At 42.3% G+C, this 19,928-nt stretch overlaps 1 protein-coding gene across 3 annotated transcripts in view; it reads right to left on the reverse strand.

Moving 5' to 3' along the window:
• The window catches only part of fndc3a (fibronectin type III domain containing 3A), a 120,200-nt gene that overhangs the window by 18,845 nt on the left and 81,427 nt on the right, over positions 1-19,928 (reverse strand). For all 3 annotated transcript variants that reach the window (XM_084065219.1, XM_084065220.1, XM_084065221.1), the window contains 11 exons: positions 19,694-19,832; positions 17,689-17,742; positions 17,442-17,566; positions 16,657-16,831; positions 13,276-13,362; positions 8,587-8,725; positions 7,376-7,444; positions 6,203-6,321; positions 2,829-2,934; positions 2,251-2,408; positions 364-477 (listed from right to left, as the gene is read on the reverse strand). In XM_084065219.1, coding sequence (XP_083921345.1) covers positions 364-477; positions 2,251-2,408; positions 2,829-2,934; positions 6,203-6,321; positions 7,376-7,444; positions 8,587-8,725; positions 13,276-13,362; positions 16,657-16,831; positions 17,442-17,566; positions 17,689-17,742; positions 19,694-19,832 — 1,285 coding nt within the window. The remainder of the gene's footprint in view (positions 1-363; positions 478-2,250; positions 2,409-2,828; positions 2,935-6,202; positions 6,322-7,375; positions 7,445-8,586; positions 8,726-13,275; positions 13,363-16,656; positions 16,832-17,441; positions 17,567-17,688; positions 17,743-19,693; positions 19,833-19,928) is intronic.

Below are 19,928 nucleotides of genomic sequence, written 5' to 3' on the forward strand. Positions count from 1 at the left end.
TAATAGCAGATCTACAAGCTTACAACGCGTCACTTCGTGACGCGTTGTAAGCTTGTAGATCAGCTATTTCTTTTTTTTCTTTTACTTTTTTTTTTACAATTATTAAATGTCAATAATTTCTTTGTATATTTGAGTTATTTGTCATATCTGCCCTGTGCATTTTTTTTATTACGAAGCCTAAAAGGCTTCATATGTTCCAAACACACAATGAAAATCGTTAATCGCAATTATTTGAGTGACAATTAATCGTCAAACTTAAATTTGTAATGGTGACGGCCCTAGTTATTATTGCGCGATAACATCATTATTTTGTATTGGGTACTTATGGATCTACTGTAGAGGAGAAAATAAGCCATGTCTTACCTCCCAGCTGATCACCACACAGCTGGGCGATTTGCATGTGGTGCAGGGGGCCTTGCAGGCTTCTGGGGCCCCGGGGCCCGTTGTCGCCTCGCAGCGCTCCGAAAGGGGCCCGTACTGTTTGGGCAAAAAGAGAAGCATGCAGTTTATAGGGTTTGGGGTCTGGAACCGGAGGAACCCAACACAGAGGAATCACATTTGGAACCGTTTCAGGAACTGGGTTTATCACACTGTCAGAGCTGGTATGTGGACTTCACGTCTGCCATACAATTACAATTACTGGTGGTCCGTTTTAATTTCAAGGACCATCATGACTCTGAGTGTACAAATGGAACCAAATGGACCCGTAAGGGTCTCAGAGATACAGACCTGTAAGGGTCCATTTGGAACCCTGCATAGGAATCGTTATAGTGAACCGTTAAGGAATCGGACCGTTAACAGGGAGTCGTTTAAGAACCGGAATCGTTCAAATCCTAAACCCAACATGCGGTGATGGTGTCATGTTTTAGCAAAAGCCAATCTGTCATCAGTTATTCATAGAATAGAATAATTTTAAAAAAAAGGCTTCTAACTGCAGATCTGTTCTTTTGCGATGTGTCTCTGAACACGATGCTCTGAGTCATGTTCATTAAGCTTTAGCACTGTGAATTATCTGACGCTGCCAGAAATACATTCCATTTCATTAATTCTATGGCTAACAAGAGCAGTGGCGGCCTTTCCTATGTTTCACCCGTTTCAATTGAAACGGGCCCCCAACCTCAATGCATCATTATGGATTGTGGAAGCAAACCAACTTCAGTCCACAAATTATTTTTTAATTAAAAAAATAGATGTGCTATTTTTGTAGATCTGCTATTTTTGAATAGCCCAAAGAAATCTTAAAATGAGACGCAGATGCGTCCCCGGTCTTAATGGGTTAAGACCTAAGGCGATTAATAAAAAATATGAGCTCTTGAAACGGGCCCCCAGATCATTAAAGGACAACTTTGGTTTTTTACAACCAGGGTTTATATTTTAGCTTGTAATTAAAGTAAATAAATGATGAGTGTAATTTTTTTTTCATTTACTGCTTTCTATAGTTTTAGCATTTTTTGCGATATTTTTTACAGTGGGCGGGGGCATTCTGTCCGGTGGCTAAATATGCCTTTTTTACACAATAAAAAAGGTCCGGCTGTCTGAGATAGCCAGATGTGAGTTATTGGGGGCTAGAAGAGCTACTGTAAATAATAATAAAGAAAACGCCGGGTTATTGTGTTAAAAAAATACATATTTAGCCACCGGACAGAATGCCCCCGCCCACTGTGAAAACACTGTAAAAAAGATTGTGAAAATTGCTAAAACTATAGAAAGCAGTAAATTTAAAATTTTTAACACTCATCTTTTATTTACTTTAATTACAATCTAAAACATAAACATTGGTTGTAAAAAACCAAAGTTGTCCTTTAAGGCCGCCCCTGAATAAGAGTCGGAGTTGCAGCCTGCCTGTTACTGTTAGAGACAACTAGTGTGACAAAACAGCCAAACAGTTGGAATTATAGGCAAACATATTTCGCCTTTGATGACATGCCCAAAATAGGAGCCGTCTGGTTGACAGTGGTTAACTGTCATTAAAAATCAGCACTATCAGTATCGAACCGATAAAATATTACATTTTCTCAGGGAGAGGGAGACAGGGAATGACACAGGGAGTGTCACGCAGGCTGTCGGGCTCGGGAGTCGAACCCGCGGCTCGCTGTCAGGCTGCATCAGAGCCTATGAGGTATGCGATTTAACCACTAGGCCATAGGCGCCCTTATATTATAGCAGTTTTAGCCGAAAAGCTGTAAATTATCATTTTTATTTATTTTTACTAAAAAAACTTTCAGGTAAGCATTTTGTGTTCTTCCTCACCCCAGCCTTGTTGGCCGCCTTGAGCCGAAAGCTGTAGGTTCTGCCCGGCAGCAGGCTGCCCACGGTGCAGTCCAGCTCAGAGCCTTGGTACACCTCTCTGTTGTCTTCCTCCACGCTGTAGCAGGACACCGGGCTGCCACCGTCCACTTGAGGGGGCCCTGCGAAACCAAGTATACAACATCAGGCATAACGCCCTCTTATCAAAAAAGGGAAACTGACAGGGTGTGACGGTTGAAGGCTTGTGGTTTGCTTTCCACTGAAAAGCCACATGAACCGCAGCATTATCGTCAGGCACAACATCCTTCAAATAAAGTGAGCTCCCCTGACTCAGGAAGTGGCACGGCGGAAGCGGAAAAAAAAGAAAGTACCCGGCCGACACACAGATAAATGGCCGATGTGAAATGCTCACACACGCTGACACAAACACGACATGCTGCGCTGCGCTTCGAGGCATCGTTTTACAAAACACAGACAAATGCATCGACGGTGGCTGGAATTCAACCCACACGTTTATCCGAGTCGAGAGAGAGAGAGAGAGAGAGAGAGAGAGAGAGAGAGAGCGATGATTCATGACTCACCCCAGCGCAGCTGCACCTCCCTGGCTCTCGGCTTGCCCACCAGCCGAGGGGGTTGACAGGGACCCGGGGGAACTGCAGGAGTCTGGACCTGCAGGGTCTCCGACAGCTAGTGGGGGGAGAAGACAACAAACCAATTAACCCATCAAGACCTGAAGCCGATTCCACAAATGTCTTCTAAATCCCAACAGTATTCTGAAAAAAAACGTATGATGCTACAGTATATCAGTGGTTCTTCAAACTTTTTCATGTCAAGGACCCCCAAAATGATATGTATTTGGCCGCCGACCCCCATCTCTCTTTTTTTTTTAAATAATTTTTATCCCTCGATTTTGTAACCCTTTTTTCACCCGGTGCCAATTTGCTAAGTGATCCTGGGCACTACACTCCCCCCACCAGCCTAGGGAGGCCAGGGCCGAGCTCATGCCTCCTTCAATGCATGAGAGCCAACTGACCTTCTTGTCACCTGACAGGGGGGAGTTTCCCTGGTAGGACGTAGCGCGTGGAAGGAACACGTTATTCCAACCAGTTCCCTTCCCCTCCATCAGGCGCCCCGGCTGACCAGGGGGAGGCAGTATAGTGACCAGGATTACTGCATGCTTTTGTGAGGGTCCCTGGAACAAAATATGTTGTTCCAGGGACCCCCATAAGAAAAGTTAAAAATGTTCGCTTTAAACGATATATATTCAAAGATTTGCACACATTTTCACGATTTTTCAAAAATAGCAGATCTACAAGCTCGTAGCGCGGCACTCGGTGACGCGCTACGAGCTTGTATATCTGCTATTTTTGAATAGCCAAAGCGTAAAATAATGCTTTTTAGCTCAAATGAAAAAGTGACACAGAAGCGTTCCAGGTCTTAAAGGGTTAAGACCCTCACACACACACACACACACGTTTGTATTACTTGTGAGGACATGAACATTTAAGGTCCTTACACACCGGGCGACACCGGCGAAAATAGCGAATATACGCAAAATTCAGACTCGTTCCGAATAATTAAAAGACGCTTTTTCGCTTCGCTTTTTCGCTTTTTCGCTCCATGTACGGAGCCATTGACTTTATAAGGTTTTTTAAAAAAAAACGCATTATTCGCACGAAAAAATCACCCCGGTGTGTAACAACCTTTAGGATGGTGATTTTATTAATGCTATTTTTTAATATATATTTTTTGGTGCCATCATTAAACTTAAGCCGAGAATAGCCGATCTACAAGATCACAACGCACCGCAGTGGATTGGCTATTTTTGGTGCACGAGGCACAAGTCCAACCCTAACCCCTAAACAACCTAACCTCTAAATCCTAACCCTAAATTCCTAACGCGAAGCCTATAACTCCCTCCAAATCTTTAACCATAAAACAACAATTGTTCTTGTGAGAGAACCAGGAAAAAGGGTCCCCACGTTTGCTTCTCAAATGCTACTATACGTGTGGCGTTCGTCTGATTCTCACAAGTAGGCCATGCTAACACAGGCACAAACACACAATGCCATTGATGTCATGCGGTTCCATCCTTTCCAAGAGAGCCTCATCGCTACGATTCATCGGGAGGATGAACAGCTGGAGGAAGGCATGTGAGGGTTATGACGTGCGCCAAACGGAGGCAGCACGAGGCGTCGCCAACATGAGTCATATTTCTTTACAAGTCCCGTCACCAATAACATGCATGTGCCAACTGCTGACGAAGCCATTAATGGAGAGCTGTTTGTGAACGCAACCAATTAAGACTAACACATCCTGCGTCAAATGCGAGGCCTCTAACATGCGGCGGGGAAGCGGAGACTAATTCCCGCCGCTGAATGAAGATTTCTCATTAAAATCGGGGCCATAAATAGAGCGAACGCCAAGAATTATTCATGTCTAATATATCCAGCAACGGCGAGAGCCACCGAGATGTTGAGGTCGTCATGCCTGTGTCATGCCTGTGTCTGTGTGTGTGTGTGTGTGTGTGTGTGTGTGTGTGTGTGTGTGTGTGTGTGTGTGTGTGTGTGTGATGTGTGTGTGTGTGTGTGTGTGTGTGTGTGTTGTGTGTGCTGTGCTGTACAAAACGTTGACATCGTCCGTAACTCATGGAGGGAGAAATATCACCAAGAAAAACAAATAAACATCTATCCGCCCATCCATCAACATAATTGTGATCTACAGTACTGTCCTTCCTTGCCTTGTACAGTAATTGCCTGATTGCACTGTATGCGTGTCATTCATGGCCATGCACTGCTGGCTTTCTGATACTACCATACGTACCGAAGCACATACCAGCTATATCACGTAGGGCTGCAGCTATTGATTATTTTCATAGCGATTATTCTATCGATTCCTTTTTTGATTAATCATATAACCCTTCAGTATGTTTTTGTTTGTATCATTTTGTTTTGTTTTTTATATCAACGAATTGACGTGAAAAATGTGAATACTATGGACTAAATCGATTCGTTTGATTAACCACTTAAGCCCCATTTTATACCTCATCGTACAACAGTGTCACGCAAAACAACTGATCTACATGCTCACAACGCGTAGCATCGTGACACTTTGTGAGCTTATCTGCTGTTTTTTGAAACTTTTCACTTAAAATGACTTTCATAAGGATCTTTAACCACTTAAACCATCTAGACTTAGCAAACTGGACCCGAGTTGGCTCTGTACTTGGACCCCCGTCCCCCCGTCCACACCAAATCTCTTCGCCAAAAATAGCCTGATAACATGAGCTTGTACATCTGCTATTTATGGCTACCCGTTTCCCTCAGAATGTGGATGCTGGGGTTGAAGACCACGGACAGATTGGTCATCAACAAAGTTCCGTAAGCACTACATTTGTATGCCAAGGAACCTCATCAGCAAGGCTCCTGGGTGCTAATTAAACAAAATGCTACAGCTAGAGTTGCCTTCATTCAAGCGTAGCCTTCCATAAGAGAGCAAATTAGTTTTGTTTTTCTCCTTTTATGTTCATCTCTCTTTCTTCTCTTCAAAGTAAAATTAGAATGCATCAACAACATCACGCAGCAAATGTCTCTGTGATTACGTACAAGCCTGATGGTGTGCTGTCTGTTTGTGTTGTGTATGCGTGCGTTTAGGTGTGTGTGTGTGTCTGTGTGTGTGTGTGTGTGTGTGTGTGTGTGTGTGTGTGTGTGTGTGTGTGTGTGTGTGTGTGTGTGTGTGTGTGTGTGTGTGTCTGTGTGTGTGTGTGTGTGTGTGTGTGTGTGTGTGTGTGTGTGTGTGTGTGTGTGTGTGTGTCTGTGTGTGTGTGTGTGTGTGTCTGTGTGTGTGTGTGTGTGTGTGTGTGTGTCTCTGTGTGTGTGTGTGTGTGTGTGTGTGTGTGTGTGTGTGTGTGTGTCTGTGTGTGTGTGTGTGTATGTATTGATGCTGCATGACTCACCGGGCTCTGCCCTCCCTCACTCATGCAGTAAATTCGGGTCTGGTAGGAGCAGCCTGGCTTCAAGCCATCACATACGTGCTCCGTGGCCGGTCCGGAGTATACCAGCTCCCACGACACGCCTGGGTGTGGGAGAAAGTGACAGTCTATTCACAGTCCTGATACCGATGATAAAAGAAAAGTTTTGCATCCGTTTTCACATGAAAGCAGGAAAATTATTATCTTGTGGTCGTGCTGCGAGCTGAAAATAGCCCCTTTTACAAGATCAGAGCTCAGGGCTCTATACTAGTGTCCTTTCTGTGTTCGCTCTACATGAAATATCTTCACTGAAAATAGCGGATCGCACAATCACAACGCGTCGCAAAAGCGGCGCGTTGAGAGCTTGACGATCTGCTGCTATTTTCTGCAAAAGTGTTCCCGGAATTCAGATGCTGGGGTTTAAGTGTTTAACCCATTAAGACCTGGGGCCGATTCTACAAATGCCTTCTAAATCAGTACTGTAGTTCTTAAACTTTTTTTTTTGTGCAAAGGACCCCCAAAATGTTATGTATTTGGCCATGAAACCCCCCCCCCCCCCCTCCCCCATCTGAAAATGTGCCAGTGACCCCCAGAAGAGAAGATTTGTGTTAAAAAAATCGAAATTATTCAAAAGTGACAGAGATGCTTTCCCGGTTTTAATGGGTTAACCCATTAAGACCGGTCATTCTAAGATTTCTTTGGGCTATTCAAAAATAGCAGACCTACAAGCTCATAGCGTGGCACTCGGTGCCGCGCTATGAGCTTGTAGAATCATTGAATTGATCATCATTGAATATACATGTAGAATATGTTTTTAAAGAGAACATTTGTAACTCAAATATTTGCTTCTGGGGGATTGTACAAATGTCTTCTAAATCCTAACAGTTTTTTTTTTTAAACTTATGTTGCTGTAATATCAGTGGTTCTCAAACTTTTTTCAAGTCAAGGACCACCCAAAATGATATGTATTTGGCCACGGACCCCCATCTCAAAACATGTTGTTCCAGGGACCCCCCAGAAGCACAGATCGGAGAATTATTCTTTTGCTTTAACAAAAAAAAAAAAGAATTCTCGGTGCCGTGCTATGAGCTTGTAGATCTGCTATTTTTGAATAGCCTGGTCAACAACACTAAATGTGATGGTCATTTCCTGACGTACCGCTTAAGCCCTCCGAGAGCTCGACCACGTACTTGGTGACCTCAGCCCCGCCGTCGTCTTTTGGTGACTCTATGGAAGGAGAAACAGAACCTTTTTCTTTACATTTCTTTCATGAAAAAAGGTTGCCCAGCAACACAGTGGTGGAAAGTATCTACGTACATTTACTCAAGTGCAGCACTTAAGTACAATTTTGAGGTACTTTTACTTTAACTGGAGTATTTCCAATTTTCTAAACTTTTACTTCAACTCCACTACATCTCAAGAGGCAAATATTGTACTTTTTACTCCACAAAAAAATATTTGAAAACTTTAGTTACTAGTTACTTTGTAGATTTCAATTATTATTACAAAACATACATTAACCACTTCAGCTCTATTTAAACTTTGGCTATTTGAAAATAGCCAAAGCTCACAACTGTAGATCTGCTATTTTCAAAAGATTTTAATAAATTGTATACATATGATACCTTGTGAAACGGGACATTCTGCATAATGACAACTTTTACTTTTGGTACTTTGAGTATATTTTCATGCCAATACTTTTGTACTTTCACTCACGTAAATCTTTGATTACCGGACTTTGACTTTAACAGAGTGTTTGCACATTGCAGTATTGATACTTTTACTTAACACATTGAGTGCCAAAACCATAATATTACATTTTTGCAAATACACCCGTGGAGTGCCAAAAAGCCACAAAAAACGTGAAATCGCTCTTTTTTTTTCCACAAGGGGGGGGGGGGGGCTAGCGCAGCCCTGGAATCACCCATGAACACTCTAAGAAGTAAGGGACAGATGGATCACCGTGCCAAAAAATCTCCTTCCTCAAAAACCTCTGTATCTCCTTAACTTTTTACAGTGGGCAAAACGAGTTCTCAATGCGTGATCGCTCTGCAATGGTGACTCGCGTGAGACATGTTGTTGTTCCAGGCTTTACCCAGGACCATCGCACACCCTGTACACATGCATTGTTTTTCATGGATTGCTCGTCGTGGAGTCTACAGCTTTAAACAGTGCAGCGCAACGCAACGGTGAGATTTCTGGCACCAAACGTAATCTGTTATTATAAAATTCTGGCATCCAATGTGTTAAGTAAAGACATCTCGTACGTTTCCCACCACTGCATCTACTCTACTGTATGTTTGAGAAGAGAAGACGGAGTCCAAGGCAGTGCTTGAGAGGTTGCCTGGTGCAGAGCTCACTCCACTCACCCCAGGCCATCTTGAAGCTGTTGGGCAGAACTCTGCCCTTGATGACAGGCCTGCAGGGACAGCACGGTCGGTCGGGGAGCGTGACGAACTCCGCCACCTGGCTAGGGTTGCTCTTCCCCTCGGAGTTGTACGCTGCCACCTGGAGGAAGGGAGTGCAGTTAAGCGTCTAGTCACAGTATGTATGCCCTTGCTTTTAAGCCCTTATATCTACACTTTAGTAAAATTGCATATCCCTGTTATTTCACCGGTATACTCAAAAACCTTTTTTCATTTCACGGACCCGTACAAGACCCATTTGGCTCCATTTGTACACACACAAGGTTAAAGACCTGTAAGGGACCATTTGGAACCCCCTCAAGGAACCTCAAGGGTCCCTGTGCCCCACTTTGGGAACCATTGCGTCATTTCTCTCTCTCTCTCTGTCTTGTCTGCCAGCAGTTGTAATAACAGCCTCTGTGTGAGACATGACAGACGGCATATAGCTCGGGCTCTCCCGTCTCTCCTCCGCCCATACGTTTTTGACACAGAGCTGCTTAGACACGGCTAACAAAAGCCATAATAGAGCAGAGGAGGCAATGAGGGGAATGGTGCTTCAGTGGCGTGTCGGCAGTTTGGCGTGGCGAACATCTGCTGCCATAATGCAAATCCCTCAGCCAGCCAGCCAGCCACCCACCCAGGAGCTCATCCCTGTAGCGTAAAACAGGGAGACAAACGTGCACGGCAGCCAGCCTTCTCTGTCGACTCACACAGCGTGAGGGAATCGGGGACCGTGCTGAAGTCGGCTGGGTGTCCCTGGAGCTCGTTTGGAGGGAGGGAATTAGATTTGAGGCCCATCGCATATCACGAAAAACAAACTTAAGTCTCTTGACTTAACCCATTCAAACCGGGAACGCGTCTGTCATTTTTTGATTTCTTTGGCTATTCAAAAATAGCAGATATACAAGCTCATAGCACGGCACCGAGTGCCGCGCTATGAGCTTGTAGATCTGCTACTTTTGAAAAATGTTGAAAAGTTGTGCAAATCTTTGAGTATATATATTTTTAAGGCGAAATTTGTATATGCAGTATACAAGCTCATAGCACGGCTTTCTCGATTTTTCGCCCCCCCCCCCCCCCCCCCCCCCCCCCCCGATTCTTTTGAAAAATCCGGAAAAGTTGTGCAAATCTATATAGAGTATACAGTATATATATATAGTAGTATATAGTATGTATATATATATATATATATATATATATATATATATATATATATATATATATATATATATATATATATATATATATTAAAGCGAACATTTTTAACTCAAATCTTTGCTTCTGAGGCGTCCCTGGAACAAAATATTTGGCAAATGTTTTCTTTCAAAAAATGTATATTCAAAGATTTGCACAAATTTTCACGTTTAAAAAAAATAGCTGATCTACAAGCGCGGCACTCGGTGCCGCGCTATGAGCTTGCATATCTGCTATTTTTGAATAGCCAAAGAAATCTAAAATGACAGACATGCGTTCCCGGATTGAATGGGTTAAGTGGATATAGTCTGTCGGGTGGAAAACATCATATGTCCAAAACTGTGACATTTCGGGATTCAAACTCGAAAGTATCAAAAGTAGCAGATCTACGTCATGCTGTCTGGATGCTCCTGCAGTGCAGCGTTACTCCCAATGTGCGGATGGGAATGTATTTCGGTGGAAATTTGCTATCCCCATGCCCCATGTTGAGGAAGCTTTGATACAAAGTATTAATGGACCTCACAGCGTTTCTAGGGAGGCTTCACACAGAACAATGGAGGTCAAAATCCATCTCTTTGATTTTTCATGCCAGTAATAATTAGCCAGGCCTGATAATAAACTGTGCTGCAAATGAGAGATTTCTTAATTGTGACAAATGTTGACAAATGTGAGTTGCTGCTGGTGTGCAGATGGAAGAAAAAGGCTGGCCAGTTAACCCTCGTAAACCTTACAATTAACAATCTTAACTCCCTGAGTGCCAGGATTGCCAGAATTATTTCAGAATTGATTCTGAAAAGTGCCAGAGTTTTTTTTTCACAGAAAACAAAAAGTGCTTAGGAAGCGAGATACAGCCTTTTTCAGTTCTAAGTTAAACAAGGAGTGGATGGAGCTGCACATCTTCAGATGATGATATCTTGGGTTCTGAACATTTTTCTTTTTTCTTTTTAAACTATCTTTTCAAAAACACGTCAAACACGTTATATGTTTCTTTATCAGTGGTTCTCAAACTTCTTCATGTCAAGGACCCCCAAAATTTTATGCATTTGGCCGCCGACCCCCATCTCAAAATATATTGTTCCAGGGACGCCCCAGAAGCAAAGATTCAAGTAAAAAAATGTTCACTTTAAAACGATATACATTCAAAGATTTGCACACATTTTCACGATTTTTCAAAAATAGCAGATCTACAAGCTCATAGCGCGGCACTCGGTGCCGCGCTATGAGCTTGTAGATCTGCTATTTTTGAATAGCCAAAGTGTAAAATAATGCTTTTTAGCTCAAATCAAAAAAGATGCGACACAGATGCGTCCCACTCCCAGGTCTTAATGGGTTAATCTAAAGATTGTAAAAACTATATATTAATCATTTAATAAAATAATCGATTAATAATCAATCCTCATTTTGGGAATATCATTATGCGAGAATTTGTAAAAAAAACAACAACCAAATAGTGAAAACAGCAGATCAACAAGCTCACAACATGCTAACGTTTTGCCACGTGCTGTGAGCCAGTAGATCAGCTATCTTCTAACTTTTTGCACGACAGCTGTGTGACAAAGTTGTTGTAGCCCTAATGCATTGAATTCTGGCCCTGTACAAGTTTTTTTTAATTTTTAATACAACACGTGAACAATGGCAGACAATTTAGACATTATTAATAGTTTTGCATATTTATACCATACATGTCACGTCAGTATACTGTTGTTCATAACTGACGTCCATTAAGTTATTATTAACAAGTTCCACAACAGTAACAGACGCGAGGTAGTGTAGGCTAGCGATACACTCTGTAAACGATCTTTTATCCAACTTATACAAGGCTTTTAAAGCTGCACTAGGTAACTTTCTACTGAAATGTTTACTATTGAGCAAATAGAGCCTGCCTGCTTGCTCAGGGTATAAATTGAATCTTCACCATCAGGTCAAAATTTGTTTGATCCTGTGTCTAGGTGAGACACGACCTTAAAATATCTCAATAGAAGAGCAGGGAGACAAAATACAACCACCCCAAGTGTATACGTTATATTGTGGTAACATACTCTACCATACAGATTGGACAAAATTACATTTTATTCATAAAAGAATAAGTTACATAGAGTCTCATCTATCTTGCCCAAGTGAGAGTCCAATTGGTTCTTTGTTGCAATGCTTACAACAATTGAGGATTACAGAGATTTTTAAATGTATATTTTTTTTCTTTTATGAGGACATTTGTTTGCACACCATCACTACGGTTCTGACCATTTATGAATGTCATGCCAAAAGGTCCCATGACGATATTTCAAACCTGACCCCTTTCCCAACATGAAGGCAAAATCATGTTGGGAAAATCATATTGTAATTGGGCTTAGATTGCCCAATTTCTTCTTTTCTTTAACCCATGAAGACCTGAAGCCGATTCTACGAATGTCTTCTAAATCCCAACAGTTTTCTGAAAAAAACCTGTTTCTATATCAGTGGTGCGCAAACTTTTTCATGTCAAGGACCCCCAAAATGTATATGTATTTGGCCGCCGACCCCCATCTCAAAATGTTCAGTTCCAGGGACCCCCCAGAAGCAAAGAATAGAGTAATAAAATGTTCGCTTTAAACAATATATATTCAAAGATTTGCACACATTTTCACGATTTACAGATCTACAAGCTCGTAGCGCGGCACTCGGTGCCGCGCTACGAGCTTGTATATCTACTATTTTTGAATAGCCAAAGTGTAAAATAATGCTTTTTTTTATTTTTTTAGCTCAAATCAAAAAGTGACACAGATGCGTTCCAGGTCTTAATGGGTTAAATCAGCCAATCTTGACAGGACCCCCCCCCCCACAATTTCCCAGTGCTTCTGAAGTCCCTGATTTGGGGGACTTGGCCGGTACGGTGGGTGTGTGTTTGTCAGAGTAAACCTGCCATCCCGTTGGCACCAGGGGGAATGAATGCCATTAGAGCCCCCGCAGACAGATGAGTCATAGTAGGGTACTCAGTGGATCTCAGCAAGTCCCACTCCCTTCTCCCCCCCCCCCCCACACACACACACACACACACACCGAGCTATCTGCAGTCTTAACCCATTAAGACCATGAGGCCGATTCTACAAAATTCCTTCTAAATCAGTAGTTCTTAAACTTTTTCGTGCCAAAGGATCCCCCCAAAATGATGTATTTGGCCACGGACCCCCCCCCCCCCCCCCCCCCCATCTGAAAATCTTTTGTGGCAGGGATCAGATTTGTGCTAAAAAAAAAATCTAAATTATTCAAAAAACCACTGTTCTAAATCCTAGGAGTTTTCTGAGAACCCTATGTTGCGATACATAGCAAAATAATCTAATGACACGGATGCTTTCCCGGTTTTAATGGGTTAATTAAGCCTGCGGCTCTGTCTCGCCCTCTGACTAAGCTTTAGATCAGCACACATCATCACAGGGTTCTCTCTCTCTCTCTCTCCATCTGTCTTGTCTGTCTCTCTCTTACCCGAAACTTGAACCTGGTGCTCCTGTGAAGGTTCCTGACGGTGCAGGTGAGCTCGTCTCCATCGTAGCTGGGCTGGAAGCCGTATCCCTGGGACACAAGAGTCGCACAGCGGACGTGAATGTAAAGCATGACCACTTGGAAAGACGAAACAAACAAATGTGACACACTTCGGCCAGAACCCGCATTGCGACCCATTGTGAGCTTGTAGATCTGCTATTTTCAAAAGATTTGTATACATTTTATACATTTGAAAACTTGTGAAATGGGTCATTCTGCTAATGAGTACTTTCTACTTTTGATAATTTAAGTACATTTTGATTTTTTGAAAAAAATGTTCAGAACCCAAGATATCATTATCTGAAGCTTTGCTGCTCCATTCACTCCTTTTTAACTTATTACTGAAAAAGGCTGTATCTCGGCTCCTGAGCACTTTTTTTTTACTATACATTTTTGGCCCAGACATGCTCAGACAATTAATGTCAACTCGGTCGCGATGACCTCGTTGACATTTGTGAAACCACACAGTGCGACCCTCGGTGATTAGCACCCACCAGGGGATCGATAATACTGGAGATAAAAATTCTGTGACTACTTGAAAATCTAAGATAAACTGAAAAAGACCACATAGCCAGAAATAATTCTGGCACTCAATGAGTTAAGTAAAGAATCTGAGTACTTTTTCCACCACTGGGAGAGACGCATTACTCCGTCTTGTCTGCGGCAGGTGGATATTTATGTGTCTAGGATGTGTTGCCTGAGGCGGCACAGGGCAAGTGACGGCTGAGACACAACAGAACACAAATAATGAGAAAATAACAGGCCCCCCAAGGCCTTATAGTCTACTAGTAGTACCAGGCGGATAAATCGGCCTTATAGTCCAAGGGTTCCCAAACCTTTCAGACGGCGACCCGCCAAAATAATCATATTTGAACTGGGGACCCCACCCTGACAAGCACTTGGATTTGTAGGTATTACATTTAGTTTGACTCGGTTACACAGATAAATATTGTGAAAATAGCCGAACTACAAGCTCACAACGCCTCGCAGTGCGAGGCGTTGTGAGCTTGTAGATCGGCTATTTTCACAATGTTTGCCTCTTTCTAACATAATATTTAACAATTTGGTATTAAGATGGAATGGACGGATGTGACGTCGGCCCAAAAAACGTCACTTCCATCCCCTCCAATGATAGGATCTTGAGAAAAATGTCCATATCTCCATATCTTTTTTACAGTGGTGAAAACAAGCCATTTTCGAAGGGCGATCACTCTGCAATGGCGGATGGCGTTAGAAATATTATTGTTTCAGGCGTTAGTCGGGACCCTCGACCCTCACGCAGACACCCTTTTGTTTACATCCGGTTCCTCGTGGCGGCGTCTACATCTCTAAACAGATCCGCGTAAACGGCAAGAACGCTGGCACTGGATGTACCCCGTTTTAACCCTCTAAGACCCAGAGATGCTTTAGAGCAACAATTATGTTTTATAAAGAAAGGAGTTTAAATAATTTGTTTTTCTGTTATTTTTTCACCTCTAAATCCTCATTGGGTCCTATTGTTTAGTCTTACAATGCCATTGGCCAGGATATTTGCATATAAATACCCCCCACAGAGGCAGGAATCATCACAACTTGAAAATTCTCTGTTGGAACAGATCTCTTTTTTCTCTGGAAGATATTCCTCACAAAAACGTAAGTAATATGCCTGTAATAATGTTTTTGGTGAACATTACAATGTCTAGAACATGTATATATGTTATTATTGTGAAATATATGTCCCAAATTTAAATTAGAGCATGATTCATACTTGTTGCTTTTGGTCAACGTTGGGCCCTCTTGGTTGCAAAAAATACAAGGGTTCACCTGCTACTGTTCAGCCTTATATATAGTTTTCACAATAGATTTAAACAGTTATATGTGTATTTATATATATATATATATGTATATATATATATATATATATATATATATATATATATATATATATATATATATATATATATATATATATATATATATATATATATATAAAACCTCTGGCACTTGATGTGATAAAAAGGTCTTAAAAAATCATTAAATTGTCACTTTACAAGAGTGCAGACGTCCTGCATGCACTTATACTGTATGTTGGTTTGATCACTGTTGAGTGAGAAAACAATGTTGCACATTAACCTAATCATCTGGAGACCCCCAAAATAATTTGAAGGGACCCCCAGCTTGGGAACCACTGTTATCGTCTACTGTACAGTAGGGCTGGTAACTTTCCTCAGAAATGATATTCGAATATTGGTCTTAAAAATTGGCAGATATTCGAATATATTCGAATACTATTATTATTATTATTTAAAAAAATGTTTTGGTTTTTTTTAGGTTTATTTGACAGGGACAATACAAAAAACAATGTAAGTGGTTGGATCCAATAATACATTGTTTTTTGTATTGTTCCGGTCAAATAAACATTTTTTTTTATTTTTTTTAATTCGAATATTAATTTTCATGTTCGAATATACATATTTCCCCCATATTCGAGGAATATTCGAAATTCGAATATTAATTTACCAGCACTACTGTACAGCCAGACCATATATCGATCGGCCAGACCGGTTTATGGGCTGATATCGTCGCTCTCGGGAGGAAACCTTGTATGTTCAAAACAGTTACTTTTCTGGAAATGGAAGGAAAAAAAAAGAACCTGTGTTCCAATGGATTCAATGTTGTGGTTATTTAGTCACAAGCTCTTGTTAATCATTATTTTTCAATGGTTAAATATTTATAAAACCCAGACACACTTTCACTTTCAAAATGTTTCAAGGGTAGCAGAAATAGCAGCTCTACTGTATAGGGCAAAGCAAAGCAAAGTTTGTTGTTTACCCAGGGTGTTGGACTAAGTGCGGAACTTATTTACAGCCAGACCCTGCATGGAAGCCTTGCTCAAGGGCTATTCAGAGGTGATTCATGATTGATGTGATGAATTGGGGAATCGAACTAGGGACCTTCCGGTATCAAGGCCGCCCCTCTAACCACTAGGCCACCGCTGCCACAAGGGCATAGCAGTGGCGGCCATTTTCTGGTTCCACTTCAAAATAGTCAATGCATTTTTCCCATTGACATTTCCAAAAATATTTATATCAATTATTTTAAGCCTATAGATCGTTGTACGAAGAAATAAGGCATTCATTTAGGAAAAAAAAACATAAAAAGCTTAAACATAGAGATACAAGGTTTCTGCCCGACAGCAACAGTATACTATGTCTACAGTATGGGTGAGACCCCCCCCCCCCCACCCCGACTGAATTCCACAAGGTAAGGCCTATTTGTATTTGGCAACACTGACAGCAAATCCCCAGCTTGAAAACTTTTGGGATGTAACAGAGTGTTCCTTACGGTGCCTTCCTCCTCCATCTCCAAGACATAGTAGATCTCGTCCTCCTTGGGGGAGGCGGTGGGCCGGTGCCACTGCACACACAGCCACGTCACCCCCGCCTTCACCAGCTCTGGAGGGAGGGGCGGAGACGGGACGCTGCACGAGGTGAACAGATCCACCGCTTCGCTGAATTCACTGCATCGGGGAAAGACATGGGAGAAAAGAAATATATAGATTTAAAAAAAATACTGACAATAGCAGATTTACAAGCTTACAACATGTAGCTTGTAGATCCCCCTTTTGTGCTACTTTTGTACGATATAGTATAAAATAGGGCTTAAGTCGTAAATCAGACTAATCAATTTAGTCTATTATTAGGGGGGGAAAATCGCAGATCTACAGTACAAGTCTGAGAGCTATTTTCACTAAATCAGAATAGGGATTGATTGATTGATAAACAGCACAATTACATTTATAATACTTTGTCTAAAAGGTCCGTCCAAAAAAGTCCTTGCGGTCTTGTTTCCATTGGGGTCCTTGGTATTCAATTCATAAACATGTATACCGGTAGTAGCAACCAAACAGTTCAAAATCAACACAATAATACAGAAAAAAATAACACAAGCAAAAACAAAAAATGCAGAGAAAAACAAAACAAAACATATGTACAAAAAAAAGGGGGGGGGGGTCGTCTGTCTAACGGGAAAATGGTACTAGGGGACACTAGGTTTCAAGCGGTTACGATGGAGAGCGAGGAGATGGCCACTGAGGAGAAAACGGCGCTATAGCGAGCAAAGACTCTCACCTTGCACCCATGTCGTTTTTGGCTGCCACACGGAAAGAGTATCTTGAGGCTGGTGAAAGCTTGGTTACTCTGTACTGCTTCTGAGGTCCATAGTAGCACTGCTCGTACTCGTCAGTGCCCTTGCCCTTCAGGGGAAGAACAAAAAAAAAAGTAGTATTTTAGTTCAGAACAGGTAGCAACTCCATAACAGTTCCACCACAAGTAGGAATAAAAAAAGCTACACACAAAAAAATAGAGCAAACTATACCTCATCCCATTGAAGAATGTAGTTCTGGATTTTGGAACCGTTGTCACATGGAGCCTGTGGAAATACATATAAAGTCAGTCAAAGTTTCCCTAATTCTTTCAGCTGGAGACCCAAAATACAAATGTGGTGTCTCTCCAGGACCCAAACTTACAAAAATGCATTATTAACTAGAAAAAGTGCTCTTCGGAGCACAGGTCTCCGCCAGGTCAGGTAGGTCATTGTGAGCCAGCAATGTTTGGAATTCGCCAATCAGGATGGAATTTGTACCGATTTGCGTGATGTTTGGACGAATTTGGTAGGAGTAATATAAAAAAGAAAAGTTTTACAAAAATTGGCCTCCTGGTGGCGCAATAATAGGGCAATGTTGTTCCTCAACGTAGTGCGAATGTGCGTGTAAAGTTTCATGCAATCAGAGACTACGTTCATGATTTGCGGCATTCTGTTCAAAACGGGCCACTCCTGCAAACTTTAGATGTCAATCTTAGCCAATCAGGATGGAATATGAAAAATCAAACAGATCTGTCTTGATCACATGACTATAGAGATCATGTGTACCGATTTGCGGGTCTATAGACGAGTACTGGACCCAGAGCTCATTTATTGCTAAAATCACTGTGGTATTCAGATTAGCCATGTGTGTCAGTCACCTCCAGCTCCCCCCACCCCAACAGAGTAATCACAGACGAGCTGCGTGGCGTGCCTTCTGCTCTGTGTTGCAGACAGACAGACAGACAGAGAACATTTTCATCGACTTTATACCACCCATCCCCGCAGATTATGTCCATAAACATGCTCCACACACACAGATGACGTTCCAACTTGCATCTTCCCGGTGGCTCCATGCTGTTCAACTTCAGCAGCAGTGCAGTGTGCCTGAGATTGGTTGCGTTTCAATCGGCTGATAACGTTAATTGGGGCTCATTCAATATGCGAGAACAGACAAAATGGATTTGGGAGCGTAATTACAACGCATGTGCTCATTTTACCAAACCAAAAGGTTAAAGAGATTAATATCCTACTATAATTCTAGTAACCTCTGTGCGTGCGTTTGTAGTGGTGGTGGTGAAGCTACCCGGTTCTCCCCACTGGCTGGACCAATTGCTCTGATTTTGCACACAGCCATTGACCATTACCATCTGAACTTAACTGTGAAGCCCGTTTTTCAATTTCATCAAATCTCAGCTTCTTATTAGCGTTTTTGTGTCAAAGAATGTCGTCCCATAGCTGCGGCTGCCCAGCTATGGGACAAACTGCCTCCCGGGTTGCCAGATCATGTGCGTATATCCCCCCACGGCTGCGCCGACCGGGTATGGTCTAGTAATAATAATAATAATAATAAGCTGGTTGTCGGGTCCTCACGGGTCCATCCATTTCAAATGGATCCGACCCGGTTCGGTTCGGGGCTCGGATCTTTGGTTCCGGGCAGACCCGTGCTACCCTGTAATGTGCAGACAAAGTTAAAATAAATCGGCCTGTTATAGCACCACCATGAGCCACCGTCAAACAATGAGTTTTGCAAAAATCTGCCTCCTGATGGTGCTATAACAGGCCGATCTGAAGAGTGTGCCTGCACAGTTTCGTTGCGAACGGCCCAACGGTGCCGGAGATTAGCTGGTCACAGACAGACACACTGACGAACACACTCACAGACAGGGCAAAACATAGTCTTGGCCTGGCCGGGGGCAATTAACCATGAATAGTGAAAATAAAAGATCTACACACTCGTTGTTATCTTGTAGATCTTCTATTTTCACTATTTCCTAAAAGTAGATTTTTTTATGGAAAATCTAAAAATCCCAAAGAAAATTGTAGGAAACATAAAAATGGGATATTTACTCATGACCCATAAAAACGGTCCGTGACCCAAAAATGGGTCCCAACCAATTGTTTGGTCAACACTGCAGTTAAGTTCATTCCCCGATGTGTTTACTGAGTGTAAAGTGGATTGGACTGAAGAAGGTGGTGGGGCCAAAGAGGATGAACGGTGTTGAACGTGCATGTGTACCTTCCACTGGAGGACCAGGGTACTCTTGTTCCCACTGGCCTTCCTCGGCTGGTTGGGGGCTTCTGGTTCACAGCTCAGTGTAGTGAAGCTCACCGCCTCCGAGGGGCTCCCCTGTAAACAGTTACACATGGCCAGGACCCTGGTGGGGGGGGGGACATGCTGGTGGTTAGGGGTGTCACGCTCATGACATTTTACATGATGATTAATCGTCACGCAAATAATTGCGAGCGACCAT

The sequence above is a fragment of the Gymnoscopelus microlampas genome (assembly GCF_963454915.1).
Source record: "Gymnoscopelus microlampas genome assembly, chromosome: 8".
NCBI lineage: Eukaryota > Metazoa > Chordata > Actinopteri > Myctophiformes > Myctophidae > Gymnoscopelus > Gymnoscopelus microlampas.